Source organism: Hippichthys cyanospilos, chromosome 4, assembly GCF_059441005.1.
Source record: "Hippichthys cyanospilos isolate Australia breed blue-spotted pipefish chromosome 4, RoL_Hcya_1.0, whole genome shotgun sequence".
Lineage (NCBI taxonomy): Eukaryota > Metazoa > Chordata > Actinopteri > Syngnathiformes > Syngnathidae > Hippichthys > Hippichthys cyanospilos.
Window position 1 is genome coordinate 25,857,278 of NC_142372.1, and position 20,714 is coordinate 25,877,991.

Genomic DNA, 20,714 nt, shown 5'->3' on the forward strand with positions numbered 1-20,714 from the left:
AGCCGCTATCAAGCTAAGCTAAATTAAGCTATGCTAAAGAAAGGCCTAGAAGCTTGAGCTCAGCACTGAGGCGAATTAAAGCACACACGAAGATGTAAGACAACATTTTAAAGTAGCATTGGACATTCGGTGGCAATGCCTCGGAGACTTCAGTGCAAATTCAGGACGAAATATGTCGCTTAACACGTGCGGATTCGTACAAAAAAGGTAACAAGACGGTGTAGCGGCTGCGTATGGTATTTATGGCGTCACTTTCCGTAGTTCTGCCACTGCGTTGCGTCACTTCCGGTAGCTCTGGCACTACTGCGTCACCTCCGTTCATTAGAGGCGATTTCTGGCTCCGCATACAAAGGAATATCAGCTTGCAATAAACTGATGAAATATGCCTTTCTTTTTCGTCCTACACTACATTATTGTTTGTATTGAACTGGAGGCATGTTTTAAGATTTTCGTGCGACTTTCTTCACAGTTGGTCTCTATTTTTTTTTCTTCAGCAGGAACTTTCCACTGCAGAGATGCCTTGATGACATCAATCCATTGCAAAGTGGCAGCAATGATCAAAAAATGCTTCCATAGTAATAAATTGCATCAATCGATCAAACTCTTTCACAACAACCAATAGGTCATGCAAGGGCCAAATGCACAATATCACGTTACCTTTGGGTGGTGCTGTATGGCGTTATATTTGTGCCACAATTGCGAGCGCGCGCAAAAAAACAATACAAAAAAATAAATAAATAAAAATAACCCTAACCCCATTAGCGCAGAAAATAAAACTGAGCGAGCGAAAACAGATTTAAGCGCGTAATGATAAGAGTTTGAGCGAGCGCCGATGGATTTCGACCACAGAAAAGAAGTTGCTCGCTCAAAATTCCCTTTTGCTCGCTCGCAATAGCCCTCTCTCGCTCAACATCTCGCTCTCGATAATCCTCCCTCCCTCGCTCAACATCGCGTTGGCTCAACATCGAGCTCTCGCTCGCTCAAGTCGTCCTCTGTGTGCGCCAATTCTGCACACACGTTACGTTTGTGCCACAAAACCAGACAATCGGCGCTTGTAAAAGCACATTGATTGACAGCTTGGTATCTTGGTATCTTGACTCTCTCTCCTGGATCAACTTTGCTTCTGGGTCACGCAACTTGCCACAGACGAAAAAAGGTTCAAATGGCCAACTAACTAGTTTTTCAACTTTTGCATACAATAAGAAATCAGGTAACAGGTCATCCACCAAGTTTTCCATTTAGTTTTTTGGAAGGAATATTGAGATAACACATTTATTTCATCCCTTTATGTATTGGAAACTTAACAAAGGAACGCTATACTGACTTAAATAAGTCCCGTGTTTTCCTTTGAAGTAAAACGTTATATCAAGTCACTGCTGCGTTCGCCAGCACATTTATGCTTGTTGAGCTGATACTTGTATGTAAAATTTTCCCCGCACGCATGACAGTGGAAGGGTTTCTCCCCAGTGTGCGTTCTCATGTGCCTTAACATGGTGGCTTGGAGCGTGAAGCGGGAGTCGCACACGGAGCAGGCAAAAGGTTTCTCTCTACTGTGCGTCTTCATGTGGTTGGCGATGGTGGACTGCAGCCGGAAGGTCATGTTGCACACGGAGCAGGAGAAGGGTTTCTCTCCCGTGTGGATTCTGGTGTGCTCCATCAAGCTCATCATCCTGGAGAAGATTTTGCCACAGAAGGAGCAGCTGAAGTTGTCGCCCGTGTGCGTTCTCATGTGTGGGATCAGCGACGACTGGAAGCGGAAGGTCATGTCGCACAGCGAGCACGAAAAGGGTTTCTCTCCAGTGTGGATTCGCATGTGTGCTTTCAAATTGATGTTTTTGGCAAAGCCTTTGGCGCACACCGAGCAGGCAAAAGGTTTCTCTCCGCTGTGCGTTTTGGCATGCTCCTTCAAGTTACTTTTTCTGGCAAAACTTTGGCCGCAAACAGCGCAGGTGAAGGCTTTTTCCCCTGTGTGCGTTAGCGTGTGCTTGACCATGGTGGAGCGGTCTCGAAATGTCATGCTGCACGCCGGGCACGGGTACGGTTTCTCGCCTGTGTGCTTCCGCATGTGGATGGTCAATGTGCCCTTCTGAGTGAAGCTTTTGGCACACAGTGAGCAGCTGAATAGTTTCTCGCTCATGTGACTGCGCATGTGTGTCTTCAGCTCCAAACTGTAGGCGAAGGTTTTGTCGCATCGGGAGCATCTCAAGCCGTCTGCTGGCTTTCCGCTGGGACGTTGCAAGCTTTCTGCTTGGACGTCGTCCTCGCTACCGCCGTCTTCATCTTCACTTTTCACCACCACGCAGATGAAGGGCAAGTCGCATGTGTCCTCTCCATCCACACCTTTTGGCCGCTCTCCTTGCCAGCCAACCGCCACTTCTTCCATTTCCGTTTTAACGAGGTAGGGTGCTGGCTCCTCCTCTTCCTGCCTCTGGCGTTGAGGGTGACGACATTGTGCTCTTGGCAGCTGCTGGACATCTGCAGGACACAATAGGACAATTGTAGCGTACCAGGTATAGCCAATCAATCAATCAACCAATCAAATTTTATTTGTACAGCCCTGAATCACCTCACGTCATGTAGAGACTTATTTTGAAAAACGAAGTCATACCGAGACATCATTTCGTTGTAGGTACACAACAGCATTCCCTGCTCAAACCTCAGAGAAGAGGAAGGAAAAACTCAAAAATCCCAAGTCACTGTGGATTTTTTTCAAATGATGAATTACCATAATTCCCAAAATATATGACGCAAGTGTGTATGAGACACACTCCTAAATTGGGGGTCAAATTCTGGTATTCTCTATGTTACCACCAGTGTTGGGAGGAATGCATTACAAAAGTAATGTAATTACTGTAATGCATTATTTTTTGCTGTAATTCTGTAGTTTAATATATTGCACACAAAAAAAGTAATAGTGTACTTACAAATGAGATTAACGCAATGCACTACAATGCATTTTTTTGTCTGATAGTGTTCTTTTCCCCACAAATTGGCCAAAAACATGCGAGATCGGAGGAGTAAAATCTCAGTCTGAGGCAAAATGTTTGCTTCCTTTTCTTTTCTTATGCTGCGTTCACACTGAACGCAAACAAGGCGAAAAAGTGGACAGTTTTGTATAGCAGCCGATAAAAGTTCTGACTTGTAGAATGGTGGAGGTGGAACTTGGGATAACTGGTATGTGCAGCATTTACTTTATTTTTTTAACAGCTGTTGAACTGTAGTTACTGTGCCACAATAGCGATAGTGCGACATTGACGGCAAAGTATTTAGCACAGTATCGGCCATTTGACTGTGACGTCAAAACTTTTTTTTTCTGTCAGACAAAATTACCGCAAAGCGAGGGACATGCAACGTTAAAAAGAGTAAAAGTGCTGCCCAATAGCCCTGGAAGAAGGGCGTTACCGGTGGCGCCATGACCAAGGGTTAGGGTTATTGCTGAAACCATAGCCACAGGCATCTCCACCTGCAGAGCGCAACACCCAACAAGGCGGTCCATTGCATTTGTTAGAGCTGGGGAGAAGCCACTGTAGCTCAGGAGTAATGCAGGGGGTCTCCTGGCAATTGAAGACTGGCAATTGAAAGTCGACCTAGGGGAACAGCTCAAGTTCCCTGAGAACATTGCAGTGACCACACTTAGGCCAGACATCGTCTTGGTGGAGTTGACTGTTCCTTGGGAAAATAGGATGGTGGAGGCCTTTGAGAGGAAGAGGGCCAAGTACGAGGAGCGGGCAGGTGCCGAAGTAGGGGATGGAGGACCCGATGCAACCCTAGTGAGGTCGGGTATAGAGGATTTGCCGGTCAGACCCTCATCAGGGCTCTCAAGATGTTGGGGATCAAGGGAATGCACAACAAGAGTGCCATCAAAAACATCAGGGACGCAGCGGAAAAGGCGTCCAGATGGCAGTGGAGCAACCAAGGCGATGCGTGGACAAATGCTCATAAGACACAAGCCGGGACTTGATCACCCCAGCTGGGTCCCCTGGGCGACGGTGTCTATTGTGAGACCTGAAACACCCAATGAACCCAGGCGCCAACACTGATGATGTGCTAGGTGCTATTTTCACTGACAAAGTCATCTCTGAAATAGTAGTGTTGCGATAATCATAAGATGGACACATTTGTTGTTTATGCACAAAGTCTGATACAGCACTTTGTATTCCGTCTATCCTTTATAGCTGCTTGTTGGGCAGTGGGCAGGGGACACCCAGGACTGGTTAGCAGCCAATTGCAAATTAAGTGTTATTTTGGGTGTATATACATCCATACAGAAAGACAAACACACACCCATGTGTGTGTGTGTTGTGGTTAATCTTCCTTCATACATTGAGTAAGATATTGTATGTCACAAGGAATAACTTCCCGTGCAAAGACAAACGCCATTTACTTCCCATCAAGTTGCCCCTCCTCGTCCAATCAGTCGTGAGTCCACCATTCCCTCCTGCCCCCACCACTTCCACCGCTTTTTGAAATGTTGCATGTGTTTCTGAAAATGTTGCACGTTTCGACTTTTGTAAATGTTTTTTTTTCCTTTTTTTTTTTTGCGTATCGTCTTTAAAATGCGTTTTTCCTTTATTGTTTTGTTTCGTCTTTTGAAATATGATTTTCTTTTTTATTCTGTTTCGTCTTTTGTAATAGTGCTTTTCTTTTATTTTTTTTTATTTGCTTCAGTTTTTGTTTTTTGTTTTTTTTTTTTCATTTGCACTTGAGGGCCACGGTCGTCGGGGGCTCAAAACACGATGGCGTTGAGATGTCAGAGAAAAACTGGCACCTTTTGCAGGAGGGCCGGGTGCTGGCTGCAATTCTGTTGTTCGAATATTACTTTTCAACAAAATATTGTATTTGTAACACACTTGTATGTAGTTTACGAAATTACATAATTTCAACAAACTAGGTTATAAGATTTATTTCCATTTCAATGTAAAAAGCGTCTACTGATGATGAAGACACGTTGAATTAATTTCATTAGTAGAGGCACCACTGTACATTTTTAGGGTTAAGATTGAAAGAGCGATATCTTATCAAGCCCAATAAGTCCCATTAACGCTGATCTTGTTTGTTTGATCTTGGATCTCCAAGCGAAAGCTGGTGTTGGAGCAGGGGCGTCTCTCCTACTGCCGCTTTGGCCAAACAAAATCACCATTTGGAAAGGATTATTCAAGGGGGGCGGCGATGTTGAAGAATTGAGCAAACCTGCTGTGTGCGAGTCCGCGCGGGGCTCCATCTTGTCTTGATTCCCACCAAATTCCTCCCGGTGTTCTGCTCGCCTTCGGACAAACGCATCTTCGACTGGTCGCTCCTTTTTCTGCATCTTTGCCATTCGAGCGGCTAACAAGTTAAGCTAGCCGGCCGGAAACGCCTGAAAGTGCACCGAAACCAGCTTGTAACAAACTACGATCTTTTGTCTGCGTGAGATTGTGACAAAGAAATTCCAATAAAACTAAAATCCACAGCCACAAGTGTAAGTTGTAGACACACATTGTGTGAAATAGAAGAACTGCGAGGTTTTATTTTTTGTTGCTGCTGCAACGCAAGACTGGGCATGCGCGACAGACGCCATCTTGGATGCCTGTAGGGCGAGTCGCGAGGGTAAAAATACAAAAAAACCCACAGGAATTTGAAAAAGTGCAACACTCCACAGAGAGGGGTCGAATTAATCACTGCAAAGTTTTAGTTTTTTTCTTGTTTTTTGACACTGAAAAAATTGAATCAGTGATATATAGCGCCGGTAGGACCAAACGTGGCTCAATAAAAGTACATTTAAGGCAGGCACTGACAGCAGTGCATGCAGGTTTATTTATTAGGGCCCGAGCAGCTGATGCAGAGGCCCTTTTTTTTTCTCCGGATGATGATGATTATTATTTACTGTGCAGAACCTTTCCATTTTTGAGGGCCTAAACCTGCACAAAAAGTCACCAAATTTTGCACAGTTGTCGGTCCTGGTGAAAAATTTGATATTTTAGTGTTTCCTAAAACAATGCAAAAAAATGGCTCTGCAGCGAGACTTAAGGTCGAAAAAGTGCAACCGGTCCCGGCCAGTTTGACCTAGAGCTACGAATTTTTTAGGCATATGTAGGACCTAGAGACCTACAAAAAAAAGATGTACAGAATAAGAGTTATGAATTTTTTAATGTGCATTTTTGGCCCATTTTTTGACGTTTGTAGGTCCCAAACTGCTCCCTGATTCTCCTAAACGCGTTACCCGATTGCCTTCAAAGTTGCTGTGGTGCATTATCAGACGTAGGGAAACAACTGGGCAAAATTTGGTGAAGTTCCGTTGACAAATATGATAGGGGCCGGGCTTTCAAATGTGTTCAATTTTTCCTTCGCCAAGAGTGACAAAAACCTTAACTCTGATGTAGAAGCTTCAAAAAATCTAAAACTTCAAAGACACATGAAGACTCATGCCTTTAACACGTGTACTGTATTTATTTTTTTGACAAAGCTACCAGCGCCGCCTAGTGGTTGGATAAAAATGTCATTTTTTACACTTTCATGTATTGTGCTGTCTGAGTAAAATAACTGAAAATTGGACAGAACACTATTAAGACATGAAACATTAAGGTTCTCAAATTTTACGACTTCGATAATGGGCGTGGTCTGCACGCCACCTCAAAGTCAGATGTCTCGCCAAAACAAAAAAAAGTGGCTGTAATTGCCCCCAAATGTCACGGGAGAAGGAGAGAGGACCCAAGAGCACGCATGAGCTGGTAAGAGCAATAAGAGGGCATTTATTGAACGGAATATACAGGCAGTAGTGGGAGCTGACGGGAGCGTGGCATAGAGTTCTGAGAGGGTCCTTAGTAAGGGAAACTGAGATTTGGCAGGCAGCCGGGCGAAGGGAGGCGGACGGGAAGGGGGCTTGGGCGGATTGGTTAAAACGGCAGGCTAACGGGTGGTCAGAGGCAGGCAGGGTCGAAATACCAAAGGTCCAGACAAGTCGGCAGGCAATCGGGTGGTCAAGGACGAACGGGGTCGGAGAACAGGCAGGCAGGCAGGCAGGCAGGCAGGCAGGCAGGCAGGCAGGCAGGCAGGCCGAATTGCTGGAAAGCTCGGCGTGGCGCATTGAGAAGATCTGGCGGGTTGTGGAGGGAAGTGACCGGGCTTTATACTGAGCGGGTGAGTGGTTGCAGGTGTTAGTGTTCGAGGCTGATTAGCAGGAGGACGGAGCAGGTGTGGTGAAACTGGAAGTGAGGTGGCTGAACTGGTGAACTGTGATACCAAAATGGCCTTATGAGTGGAAAATAGCCTCTCATTCCCGGCCCGTTTGACCTAGAGCTACAAAAATTTGTAGCCTTATGTAGGAGGCTGATTAGCAGGAGGACGGAGCAGGTGTGGTGAAACTGGAAGTGAGGTGGCTGAACTGGTGAACTTTGACACCAAAATGGCCTTATGAGTGCAAAATAGCCTCTCATTCCCGGCCCGTTTGACCTAGAGCTACAAAAAATTGTAGCCTTATGTAGGACCTCGAGCCCTACAAACATGTCTGCTTGAGCCATATGCTCAGATGTACAGAAAAAGAGTTATGCATTTTTGAATGTGCACTTTTGGCCCATTTTTGCTCGTTTGCAGGTCCCGAACTGCTGCTTTTTTCTCGTAAATCAACTTCAAATTTGCTGTGGTGTTTTATTAGACTGGGAGGCACAAAATATGTGTTTAATCTTTACTTTGCCACGTGACAAAAACCTTAATAACTCAGCTGCACAAGTGCCCTTAACACCTGTTTAATGATTTTTTTTATAATACTTATACGCCCACCTAGTGGCTAACAAAAATGTCAGTACGATCTCTCGTCAAAACGAACAAAGTAGCTGTTTTTGAACCCAGATGGTCTTATCTTTTCAAAATTCCAAATATTTGATGGGTGTCCAAAGCAGAACACATCTATCAACGTATTTTTGTCGTAGTGCGAGTGTCACCTCGTTGTTGCCAAAAACATAGCATTTTTTTTTAGCGTTTTTATGTGCTCAGCTGAGCCCATCAAAGTAATATCGCTGAAATTAAGTCTGACAAGCCTGCTGACCTCCACCAAATTGTACGATGTTTCGATAATGGGTTTCCACGTCCATTTTAATTCTGAAGATTTATCGGACCAATAAAAGCTGCTGTAATTTGACCCAGATGATCTGATCCTCTCACAATTTCACACATTGGACAAGAATCCATTCCTGACATCGACAAACATATATTCCAGTGTAGTGCTAGCACCACCTAGTGGCAGCAAAAAATGTAATTAGTCGAAAGATTACAGTCAATACTGTTTGGTTTACCTTTCAGCTATGAAACTTTTTAGGCATATGTAGGACTGTTATACCTACAAAAAAAGTCAATGGGAGTCATGTGCTAGGATGTACACAAAAATAATTGTGATTCTTTTTTTTTTTTTAATTGAGCAACTTTGCCCCGTTCTTGTACATCGGCTGGTCTCAAACTCATGCCTTTTTTTCTTAAACGGTTCACCCGATGACCTTCTACGCTGGCATGGACCATTAGCAGATTTAGCGGCACAAATATCCCAAAAATTGTGAAGATCCCGTGACTTTTAAGATGTGGGCGGAGCTTCAAATTATATTGAATATTTCCTTTGCCAAGAGTGACAAAAACCTTAATAACTCAGCTGTAACGACTTCAAACCATCTGAAACTTTGCAGGGACTTTAAAAGTCGCGCCCTTAATACAGCTATGTGATAAACTTTGAAATCATTTACAGCGCTACCTAGTGGTGGGCAAAAATCTTATTTTTTACACTTTCATGTACTGTTCAATGCCTGTTTGAGTAAATAACTTAAAAATGGCTAGAAAAGCTTTGAGACATTGAAACATGAAGATTCTCAACTTTTATGACTTTTCAATAAGAGGCGTGGACTGTATGCCACCTCAAATTCCGGTACCTCGCCATATCGGCACTAGTTGCTGTAATAGGACCTAGATAATTGAATCTTTTCAAAACTTCATATGTGGGAGTCTAATGTGAAACACTCCTACAGGCAGTGTTCCCTCTCAGCTGCACGCGTGCGCAATTGCGCACTGCTCGCATGTTCTCAGCGCACAAGAAAAGCTATGCTGCGCATAAAACAAAATACAATATAAACATATTAAGTGATATCTAATATTAGACCTCATCTTATCTGCTTATGCCTTAGACCAATAATATTGTTTTCTGTACCATTTTGCATCGTTACAGCGAGTGACAAGTGTCCAGCCAATGATACGATAAGTTTCACTTACACTATTCATCCAATCAAACGCATGGACAGAAACGTTCCCTGCATATACACTCAGTGTATGTTAGCTAACAAACAGTGCGGAATTTAGATGCACATGCTAACCTCTTTTCTTTGCAAAACGAACGAGCATCCAGCGAAAGTAAAAAAGAAATGTGCTTCTTTTAAGATGGAATGACTGTTGGAGTATATGCAAGTAGAAGAACAAGCGGTGAAAGTGTGTGAGATTTTTTTTCTTTTTACAGCGTGGCTCGTTTATTGCCATGTGGACAAGTGCTATATACATCACACTGTCATGTCTAAAACACTTATTGCTCAAGATATAAAAATAATATTAATGACAAACGTGTTGAAAACCAACAAAAATAGTTGTGATTTGTTAAGCAACATTGTGTGGGTTGAGACTTCTGGCTGCCTGGTTTACTTGTATGCTTGCCCAGGTTCAAATACAACAAATACAATTTTAAAAAGAATCCACAGGTCTATCTTTGATTCAATAAAATAATAAATGTAATTCCATAGTAGTTCCAAAGCTCTTCAAACAAAAATACTTTAAATAAAAGGCAAACGTTACGGTAAAGAAACCGTGTTCCCTAATGTGCAATCAATCTCAACTGCTCCTGTGATGCTGGCCTAAGGCTCTTACAGGACCAGTATTATGCACCTTTCCCTCTGCCTTAAATGGGCAGTAACATAAATGTCCATTGGGCAGTGAGCCAAAATAACCCACAAACAAATAAATAACTTTCTAGCTCTTGGCCATTACAAAAAATGAAATTTAAAGTAACTCTGTTAAGTGACATGCTGTCAATTGGTTCCTACAAACATGTCAATTACAAATGCGTCGTTCTCCCTTATTGGTCTTGCACAACGCTTTTCACCTCAGCTATTCCTTCATAAACGACGGGATAAGTACCCAAGAGCACATTACTCAGAGCCCCCCTCCTTCCTTGCTCATGAATGAAAAAATGTGAACTATGTGATATCGGTCACTTTAGGAGCATCAGATATGTGCACGGTGACTCACTGTGCGCATGTCAGAAGTTGCTCACCGTGGTCCAAAGCCTGCTCAGGGAGTTTGTGTGAATGCTCAGGCGCATTGAAAATTAGAGGGAACATTGCCTAAAAGCCTATTTTTTATCGTAGTGCGAGCGCCACCTAGTGGCAGCAAAAAATACAGCAATATAGCCCCTTGAAGTGATATCACTTAAATGTTGTCTGAAAAGCCATTGCACACGCCTTATACCCTCCAACAAATACAGTGGGCCCCCGGTTTACGAACTCCCTCTTTTACGAACTTATACGAACTTATCGATTTACGAGCGTGGACCGTGGCGTTTTTTTGTCCCCCTCTTACGCACAAACCTTTCGTCTTACGAACAAACCGACATGCTGGTCAATGCGTTCGGACAATTATTTTCGATTTGCTGCATCAACGAAATCAAATGTTCACGCTTGTCACGGTAACGCTGAACGCTATTGCTCTTACAATGTCACAGTCACTGACTCAGTCACGGTGTCAGTCACGGAGATGCCGACATGCTATTGGTCGATTAAGGGCACAGTCCCGGTGTCACTCACGGAGATGCGGATATGCTATTGGCCGGCGTCGCGTCAATCACAGAAATGCCGATATGCTATTGGCCAAACGCCTTTATCTAGCTTGATGGCACAGCTGGTCGGGATGGAAGGAAGGAGAGAAAATGAGTGAAAAACGTAAGGAAGGAATGTTGTGGAGACTTTGCAAACTTTATCTGTTAGACATGGCTTCTAAAATTGCTAGTGGCGGTAAAGGAAAAAGTAAGAGGATGATGACACTAGAAACCAAGCAGGAGATAATAAAAAAATATGAAGGAGGCGCACACATAGTTAACCTTGCTCGTGAGTATGGCCGTAACCGCTCGCCAATCTTCGAAGGGCAAGACTTTCCTTGCTGGGGTACGGACCTCGGTCGACAACAAAATGGAGAGGCTTCTTCTATTATGGATTAAAGAGAAGGAAATCGCCGGTAATATGTTCCAGTTTGAGAAAAGTTCTTGTTTAAGAAAATAAATCAATAAATTCTGCGGGTTGGTCTCTGCTCCCCTCCGCCTCCACCCAGCTCAAGTCACGTCGCCCCAAAGGTAAATGTCATTTTTCCTTTGTATATTTATGTTATTTAATTTAACTGTACAGTAGATTATGTTACTAATTTTTAATATGTGTATAAAGTCGTGATGTTTTTACCTAAGGTTTTTGCACATGTTGCACGCATTCACTAATTAACATAGGTTTGGATTGCCCGTCATACGAGCAATTCGAGTTATGACCGTAGCCGCTGAACGGATTAAGTTTGTAACACGGGGGCCCACTGTAGTACAATGTTTCGATAATGGGCATGGCCTATATGGTAGCGCAAAATCACACACCTCTAACAATAAAAGCTGCTGTACCTCAACCCACACAATCCCACCTTCTCTAAATTTCACATATTTGATAAGAGTCCTGGACTGAAGTCGTCTACGAACTCATTTTTCATCGTAGTGATAACACCACCGGGTGGCACAAAATAATATAACATCACTTTTGCGTTTCTATTTAGTTTGTTGAGCCGGTTGGTCAAATGTCATAAAACTTGGACATTTTCTGACACATTGACTTTTAATGTTCACTTACCCCAACATGTGTATACCCAAACACCTTCATACTCCTACTTGTTCCTACTTGCGGACTCACGATTGAAATCAGCGATCAATGTCTATCAGATGTCGCTATGATTCTTCAGTATACAGCACTGACGTCTCTGTCTCATTCAATGGCAAAGACCTTTTTTCATGTCATTTAGGTATGCACATTCTATCCGAGTTAGGGATTTATAGATGTATTTTATTCAAGCAGGAGGGTAAAGACGGTTCTGAAAATGGCCAGCACTGCAACGTTTCCCTTTCTCGCCCGCTTCACTGGAAGAAATTCTCCCTTCGAGGCTTTTTGAAAGCGCGCGAAAAGAGAAGGGGAACATTCTCTTGCTCTCACTGCGACAAGGACAAGCCCAGAAGGCACGCGGGGAATTTACCATTACTAAGTGCACTGTGTTACACTGCATCCTAGCGGCCGCCTGCCGAGTTTTCCATGGGTACTTCTGTTTCCTTGCATATTCCCCAAAACATTCATGGTAGGTTTATTAGACAATTTAACTGGTCCTTAGTGTGTTTGTGAGTGTTTCAGTGCGCCTTGCAGTTGGCTGGCAACCAGATGAGTGCACTGACCAAAGACGGCTGAGATAGACGACACTTTTCGATCACATTGACCCAAGAGTCTTGGGTCTGTTTTGGCCTGTCGAGCAGGTTAACCAATCCGGAGTTAGGGCCGAAACTTTGATGAAAGAGTTTGACAGATGAAATGAATTCATGCAACGCTGCAGAACTGTAAAATAATGAATAAATAACGACACATTTAATGAAACATTGATTTATTTAATTAGTAAAACAATTAATAAACCTTTTTTTTGACTGACACATGTAATGATATAACGGAACATTGAATTAATTAATTACACTTTTTAAAATTCTTTGATAAAATAATTAATTACAAGTCTAGGTAATTATTTAATGACACTGTCATTAATTAATAAAACATTAAAGTGATGACACTTTTGGTTAATTATCTGATGATGCTTTTTATTTTTGGAATTTCGGCACTTTTGGACCTCCATAGTAAGAGAGGTCTAAGTTACTCCTATCTATGGCGTTATATTTGCGCCATACCTATCCTCCCCCTTTCGTCATAAACGCACTCCAAGCCGTTTTCATGTGCAAGGGAGGCCACTGGGAGAATGCAGAATAAGAAAGGAATTGCTTGGATTGTATCATTGAAGAAAAATAACACTTTGGAAGTCTTTAGGCTGAGGAATAAAAATTGGAATTGGTTAAAAACTCCAAAAGGGTAACTATCATGTTACGGCTCAGACATTAACTGGATGGAAAAACGGGTCACCTATAGTTTGTCTTAATGGAGTTGCCGTATTTTCTCCGCGGATTGGCCTAACTGCCCTTCTCTGCATCAATTTGAACAGCTCGACGATCTTTCGTCCAGCATTAAGTGCAAATCGTCGAGCGCGAACAGTGAGAAAAATTCGGAGTTGATCACAAGCTCGCCTGAACGCTCTTCGGAGATTCTGCAACTAGCTTAGCTTGTTAGCCGCTTACAAATTGAGGCGGACGTTAGCCGAACTTGAAAGGCGCTTTTGTTATTGTTGTTGCAGTGTGCCAAAACTAGTCCATGAAAAAAAGTGAAAACCAGCAACAAGAAATACAAGCTCTCATGGATTACCGCGCAGCAGGTTCGTGCTGCTTCACTTTCCTTGAACTAGCGACCGTTTGCGTGAAGCCCAAGAAAACAGGCGTCGATTTACGACGACCTTCTTGTTCCATATATATACGTAACAAAAATATCCTTTGTGCAATGCAATCCAAAATAAAAGGGTTATGTGCATTTGTAACCTTGGTGCTTTAATCGGCATGGGCCTAAAACCGCTTTGACATACTTGTAAAGAGTCAAGTTTACAATTAGCACTCATACCGGCTAATTATATTTTTTGGAACAGGGTGTCTGAGCAACACACATTGATGGCTGCTGGCAGAATTGAGTCAACATGCTGCCTCTTAAATGTTCATATCCTTCAATTACATTTTTCCCTCTTCAGCTCGCACTTACTAAAGCAAATATGGATGTCGTTTTGCTCTGCTTTGTGCATTGTCCTTAAAAGAAAAAAAAAAAAAAAAAAATATATATATATATATATATATATATATATATATATATATATATATATATATATACAGTAATCCCTCGTTTATCGTGGGGGTTACGTTCCAAAAAACACACGTAAAGTGAAAACCATGAAGTAGCCAGCTTTATTTTTTTATTATTATTATTTATTAAAGCCCCAAATTTGTTTAAAACAATCATTTTAATATAGTAATACAAAGTTGGAATTATTGTCACTCACGTATTTCAGTCCCAGCTATGCCTCTTCGTCCTGAACCCGCACATTGTTGTGAGTAGAAATTGCGATCTTTCTTTTTCTGAGCAAGATTTTCATAAACGGATATGCCCGGACATCGAATTAAAGCGAAGCCTCTTATATCATAACTATACACTTGAAATTTTAATTTATTACAAAAGAAACATAGTGTGTGCGTTTGCTCTCGGCAAGCCTACGAATCACGTGATCGGCTCCCAGAGACCAAGATGTCAATCAATGTGCTTACTAGCGTTCGCACACGGCAGTCACAGGAGAGACGAAAGCAAGCTTTTGGCTCCTCTTGCCTTTTGTAATAAATTGACAAGTGAAAAACCAATAGAGTACAGCATCAATATTTTTTATCGAGACAACAGTAAAGCCCCTGACCCAATCAGGATTCAGATCACAATGCGCTGTAAAAAAGATCCACACTGTAAAAAATCTCTGAAGCAGCGAACCCGTGAAAGATGAACCGTTATACAGCGAGGGATTACTGTATGTATATTTAGGCCCATGTGTATCTCATTAGTCTTAATATTAAATAAATATAAATAAATAAAAATAGTTCACTTGTGATGGGACACTAACTCAATAAGAATTAAATTAGAAAATAATGTTAACATTATATACTGCGTTCAAGTTGACACAGTGCACATTTTTTTGCGGTTCCAATTACCTTATTTTTCGCACTGTAAGCCGCAATGTTTTTCTCATGATTTGAGCCCTGCTTTGCCACCAGGAGGCATTCCACCAGTAAAGCAAATATTCAATGTTTCAACTACAAAAAACAACTGAAAATATGTGAATCATTGGCTGTATTAAAGATAATTTTAAAAATATAGCATTAAAAAGATAAATAATACTTATATAAAATGAATCAGATCATAGATAGGTAATTTTAAATAAAATTTGTAAAAAACAAAAACCTACTTCAGCATTTATTTTTGCTACTGTATATGTTGCTGGTATTATTATTATTATTATTTGGCTTTTTGAGTTCTTGAATTGAGTTGATCATTTTTGCTGCTAGCGTTAGCCCCACCTAAAGTATCTGATGTCACGACTGTCCAGTTTGGCTTTTTTTTTTTCTTTTTTTTGTTTTTGTTTTTTTTTTGCTCAATTCTCACTGGTGCAGCTTATATACCAGTGCAGCTTATGGTCCGAAAAATACAATACTCAATATTTTGTTTAAGAATAAAATGGATATAACCCTAACCCTTGTGCTCAGGAAGGGCACAACATGCGGTTTCTGTTTGTTCAAACATTAAAATATTTGTTTAAGAACTACTTTTTTGCTGACAGTTCTCTTACTGTCATAGTGGAATTTGCACTATGTTCAATACTTGTGGCCTTGCGCTGTGCAGACATCAGTGAGGAATGGAGGTCCAACTTGGAGGAGGAGCAGGAGCACCCCAACATTAAAGTGGAAGAAAAGCAAGTGGACGGCAGTCAAGAGGCGTGCGAGCTGCCAGTGATTTGCGTTATTGTAAAGGGGGAAGATGTCTAAAACAAAGCCTGCCAACGAAAAGCGAGGAGAATGCTCAAGCAGAACGGACACAAGCCCGCGGCGAGTCGGCCAGTCAGATGGAAGACAAATGGCTCACTTGTCAGTTTGGCAGCAAAGCCTTCCCCAGAAGAAGTAATTTGAAGCTCCATACGAGGATGCACACCGGAGAGAAACCGTTTGCCTGCTTGCAGTGCGGCAAAAGATTCTCTGAAAAAGGCAAGCTGATGAAGCATGCCATCACGCACACGGGAGAGAAACCGTTCTCATGCTCAGTTTGCGGCGAAAGCTTCTCCCACAAAGGCAACCTGGCCACACACGCAAACACTCACAGCGGGAACAAAAGTTTCTCCTGCGCCGCCTGTCACACCCGCTTCAGTCTGCGCTCGGCGCTTCTCAGACACATGAGGACACACACTGGCGAAAAACCCTTTGCCTGCTCCGTGTGCACGCAAAAATTCTCCCAGAAAGGTCACCTGGTGAGGCACGTGAGGACGCACAGTGGTGAGAAACCCTACCCCTGTTCTATCTGTTCCAAACGCTTCTCCTAAAAAGGCACTTTGATAACGTACAAGACCACACACGCCATGGAGAAACCCTTCTCCTGCTCTATTTGCACACATGCCTTCTCACAAAAGGGAAACTTGATGAAGCACACCAGGAAACACAGCAGAGAGAAACCCTTCGCTTGTCAACTCTGTCGGCAGCCGTTTGCACAGAAGTATCAGCTGAACGAACACAGATGTGCTACAGAGAACGTCGGTTGCACATCAAGACGCGGGGCTTCCCAACGTTAAGCACCCACGCTGTGTGTGATATTACGTCGTCCTCAGGTCAGACACTTTTTGGCTGTTCAGCATTCACACACAAGTCACAACTACGTCGCATTTACAGTGGTACCTCTGCTTACAAACGTTAAAAAAAAAAAAAAAAAATCAGGATATGAAAAGCGACATCGCTGGTGTATAATCGGTTGTCAAATTGAGCTTCTACCATTTGAGGCAGCTGGCCAAAATGAAGCCAATACTTTCAAGGCAGCAGATCGAGGTTATCCACGCCTTCATAACTACCCGGCTGGACTACTGGAATGCCCTTTATGTGGGGGTCAGAGCCTCGGCCATCTTCCGTCTGCAGATGGTCCATAACGCTGCAGCATGTCTTTTAACTGGCACACGCAAGCATGAGCACAATTCCCCCATTTTAGCTTCACTCCACTGGCTGCCTGTACATTTTAGAATTCATTGTAAAAACCTTTTATTTTTGCTTTTTACATTTGCTTTTAAATCCCTGAACGGTCTTGCCCCTCCATATCTCTCTGAGCTTCTGTACCCTTACACACCTGCTCGCCATCTCAGGTCAGCTGATCAGCTGCTCCTGAGAGAGCTACAAACTAAGCGGAAGCTCAAGAGGGGACCGTGCCTTTGCTGTTGCAGCCCCAAAACAAAAGGATGTTTTTATTTTTCTCCACAGCACTTTGGTCAGCTGTGGTTGTTTTAAATTGATTAACAAATAAAATTGGATTGGATAATTGCTTGCAGGAACAAGACTGTATTGTAATACGTCACCACAACCCACAATGTCTATTTGTTACAGTTTTGGATCAATTTTTTTTTATAATTTATTAATATACTGGCTTGTCCACAAACAAGACACAAGTTCTTTGCACAGATGGTGTTTACTGTGGTCTTTCCATGCTTCATCCACACTTTTCCCAGTTCACACCGTAGAACCAACAAATATAAAATTTAAGATGGCTAGCATAATACATATACATACAGTACATAAAAACACCTAAGTAACACACCACTTTGAGCAGTCGCGTCTGACGTTAGCGTCGTTGGCACTTTGGGAGTTACTGAATGATGTCACACGGGAAACCCTTCGCATGACTGCAAACTAAATTTGAGTAAGATTATATGCTCAAAATAATCCCGAGATAAATATTATATCTCCTGTGAAAATCAATGCCTAGATCACTGTAGATGTCAAATAAATATATACAAATAAAACAACCTAAAAAGATCTCTGTCTGTACTCATCACCTACACACTAGCACCATATCAAAGCAAACTAAAGGAACTGCAATGATTATGATTAAAGTGTTTTGGAGCATTTTCTTTTTTTAATTCTTTACATGGTATATTTTTGTAAGATAAGCTAATGATAAACTGGCTGTTGCACTGGTGCAGCGGCATTGCTTCATGTGCCCCAGTTGCTCCAGGAGCCGTGCTGGCTCCCTATTGTCTATGCATAGCCATGGGGATGTGTGATTTGTAAACAATGTTCAAAGAGCGACCGGAGCCTGCCATTTGCTCAACAGCCATTTGGTGCCACAGGTTGAAACATGAGACCCGCCATGACCCAACAACAACTTTTCAATAAAAGGTTGCAGCCCGAGAGCTCATTGAGAGAGACTTTGCAACGAGGCTGACACGGTCATGCTCTCCTTCGAGCTCTCCCCACTGCAGTATTACTTTTTGTTGTAATGCGGTAGTGTAATATATTACACACACAAAAATTGTAATATTGTACTCATTACAAATGCAAGTAAAGTAATGCACTACAATGCATTTTTAATTTGAAAGTGGTGTTTTTTTTTTCCCCCCAAAATTCGCCAAAAACACTGCGAGATCGAAGGAGAAAGTCCGGGGCAAAATGTTTACCTGCTTGTAGGTAGTATCTACTGCAGCAGCAGATGACAGATGGAATGTAGACAAGAGTTAAACAAATTGTCAGAAGACGTCAATCTATTATGGTGGATGGACCCATGGTTGCCCTGGAAACATAAATACGTGCCGGTTGGTGATTGCACTTAGATGCGACAGGGCAAGACGCCAAACAGTTTTCGACCGTGCGTGGTCTGGAAGTTAGATTTTCAGTATGGTATGTGATTTGAATGATTGTTTTATCTGTATTTGAAATCGAAAGGCACTGCTAATCAATGGGATCAAACATAAACGGATTGGCATATCCAACGCTAATTCAAGAGACTATTGCAATTTTTTCATCCACACACGCGTCCAACTTAAGTGTACCCAGTTGCCCTGCTGTTCAGCCTATAGGCAAAGGCTGTACAATGTACACAAGATGGACATACGCCCATTACTTTCAGTTTGTCAGAGATAAAGACAAGAAGAATATAATTGTTAGGTGCACTTGTGCGCAACACCTAAAGAGCTGTCCACTTGCCCAAATAGGACCAGTAATTTGACAAACCATTTAGAGCGGTTCCACAGTAACGTGAAGTTTGCAAAAAGAAAACACACAAAGGATGCGCTCTCTTGCTGAGGGATGACACTTCCACCTCAAGAAGTTAGGAGACACGGGGTGAATTATGTCCTACATAGAAGATATGCTGTGGATTTACCAGCATTTGGAAACTGTCAGGTTCATTTATCAGACATTTGTAAGAAACTGCACACAAAAGAGGAGACAAGGCAATCTTCCTAACGCAATCTTTCCAGTTCATGCATGAAGGGAGCGAAGAGGAACTGGCCAAGGACAATTCTACTGCACTCTGCCAGTGTTTCTGACCCCTCTCACTTTTATTTGATACAGAGATCCCTAACTACATGAAGGTCCCGGCCCTCAAGGGGCAGGAAAAAATGCAAGTCTATGGCCGGAACCTTGTGTACTTGTCCTTCTATGTGTGAGCATGTGGGTAAGAAACTGATGCATGTATAATTCAATATTATATGTAGCAAGTCATTCTGACTAAATATTTTCCGTAGTGAGACATTCTAATGAAATATGCGTCGCGAGACATCCATAAGAGTCACAGCTGCGAGACCGCTCCAACTGGCAGGCTTGAGCGACCTCCTGCTTCTGCTTGAGACAAAACAACAGTGCACTCATTCTCACAGCATACCACCAACATAACACAGCAGTTTATATTTCATAGTAAATTCATAGTCACTGTAATAGTTATAATCCTAACCACAATCATTCACACAGCAAAAGCATTTCTTCATTGCAAGCATTAATATTTTGTAGCTAATGGATAATCACTATATCTACAATGATTCTAACAGAAACCTTTGTCAGCAAGATCCCTGCCACAACTAGCAATAATGACTAGGTAAGCTAATGCAAATTTTCACTGTACAATTGCTGTTAATAATAGCCTATAAGTAGTTCTGATCAAAGTGTTTTAAGATGATGAATACAAAACTCATGTTAGCCAGTAGGTTAACGTGAACTTGATACTTAATGATTGAGGCCAGTGGTCCCCAACCTTTTGATTACCACGGACAGGTCAACGCCGCTTATTTTCAGTCTCTTAACGTTGTAAACAATAGGAAAGGAAACATGACTTTTCTTATTTAAGAAGTGAAATCTATCATTTGTAGATATTCATGGTATGGATCTTTATCAGAAATATCTGATTGCCTGTTTTTAGCACGTTTTTGTTATTGTTCTTTGCTGTTATATTGACGAAAAAAATGTAGAGGATGTGTCTATTAAAGGCATACAACAGCTACGCTGAATAAAGCTGATAAAATAGTAATATTAAATTCAATAATTAATCACGAATAATCATTTGAATTTTAAAAATGTTTATTAGTTAGTTTCGTGGTTATTTGTTCGCCTATCTTAAAATCAAAACATGAGAAAAACACATGAAACATTTATTTTTTGTGTATTTTATTACAAGATTATTTGCTGTAAAAAACTTTGAAATCAACTTCAAATTAATTTTTTTAATAATGTCAAAAAATGTACAAGCACAACATCGATATTAACCATAAAATGTTAATATTACTATTAATCCTAAAACATTTCAGGTTTTTCAATTTTTGAAAACATTTCTGCTCATTTTTACACTTTACAGTGTCATCTCACGGGCCGGATTCAGCGAACCCATTAGTGGGCCCGCGGGCCATATGTTTGACACCCCTACACTGAATACTACAGATGAATTAGTAATATTGAATTCAATAATAAATCATGAATAATAAAATCATAGTGTAATGATAATTAAAGATAA

At 41.8% G+C, this 20,714-nt stretch overlaps 1 protein-coding gene and 1 pseudogene across 2 annotated transcripts; one reads left to right on the forward strand and one right to left on the reverse strand.

Moving 5' to 3' along the window:
* Positions 1–1,116: 1,116 nt before the first annotated feature.
* LOC148425176 (uncharacterized) lies at positions 1,117–5,549 on the reverse strand. The gene is made up of 2 exons (XM_088413399.1): positions 5,191–5,549; positions 1,117–2,475 (listed from the first exon to the last, which is right to left on the reverse strand). The coding sequence occupies exons 1-2, from the start codon at positions 5,315–5,317 to the stop codon at positions 1,361–1,363; spliced, it is 1,242 nt and encodes a 413-aa protein (XP_088269525.1). The 5' UTR covers positions 5,318–5,549; the 3' UTR covers positions 1,117–1,360.
* A 7,459-nt stretch (positions 5,550–13,008) lies between these two features.
* LOC148425177 (uncharacterized) lies at positions 13,009–18,773 on the forward strand (annotated as a pseudogene). Its single transcript, XR_015865402.1, has 2 exons — positions 13,009–13,142; positions 15,588–18,773. The product of XR_015865402.1 is annotated as an uncharacterized LOC148425177 (transcript).
* Positions 18,774–20,714: the final 1,941 nt, after the last annotated feature.

Excerpts from the sequence above, each read along its gene's own strand:
- LOC148425176 (XM_088413399.1), bottom strand. The coding sequence starts at position 5,317 with ATGGCAAAGATGCAGAAAAAGGAGCGACCAGTCGAAGATGCGTTTGTC. Across the intron at positions 2,476-5,190 it reads CGCGGACTCGCACACAGCAG|ATGTCCAGCAGCTGCCAAGA; the intron begins GTTTGCTCAATT and ends TGTGTCCTGCAG.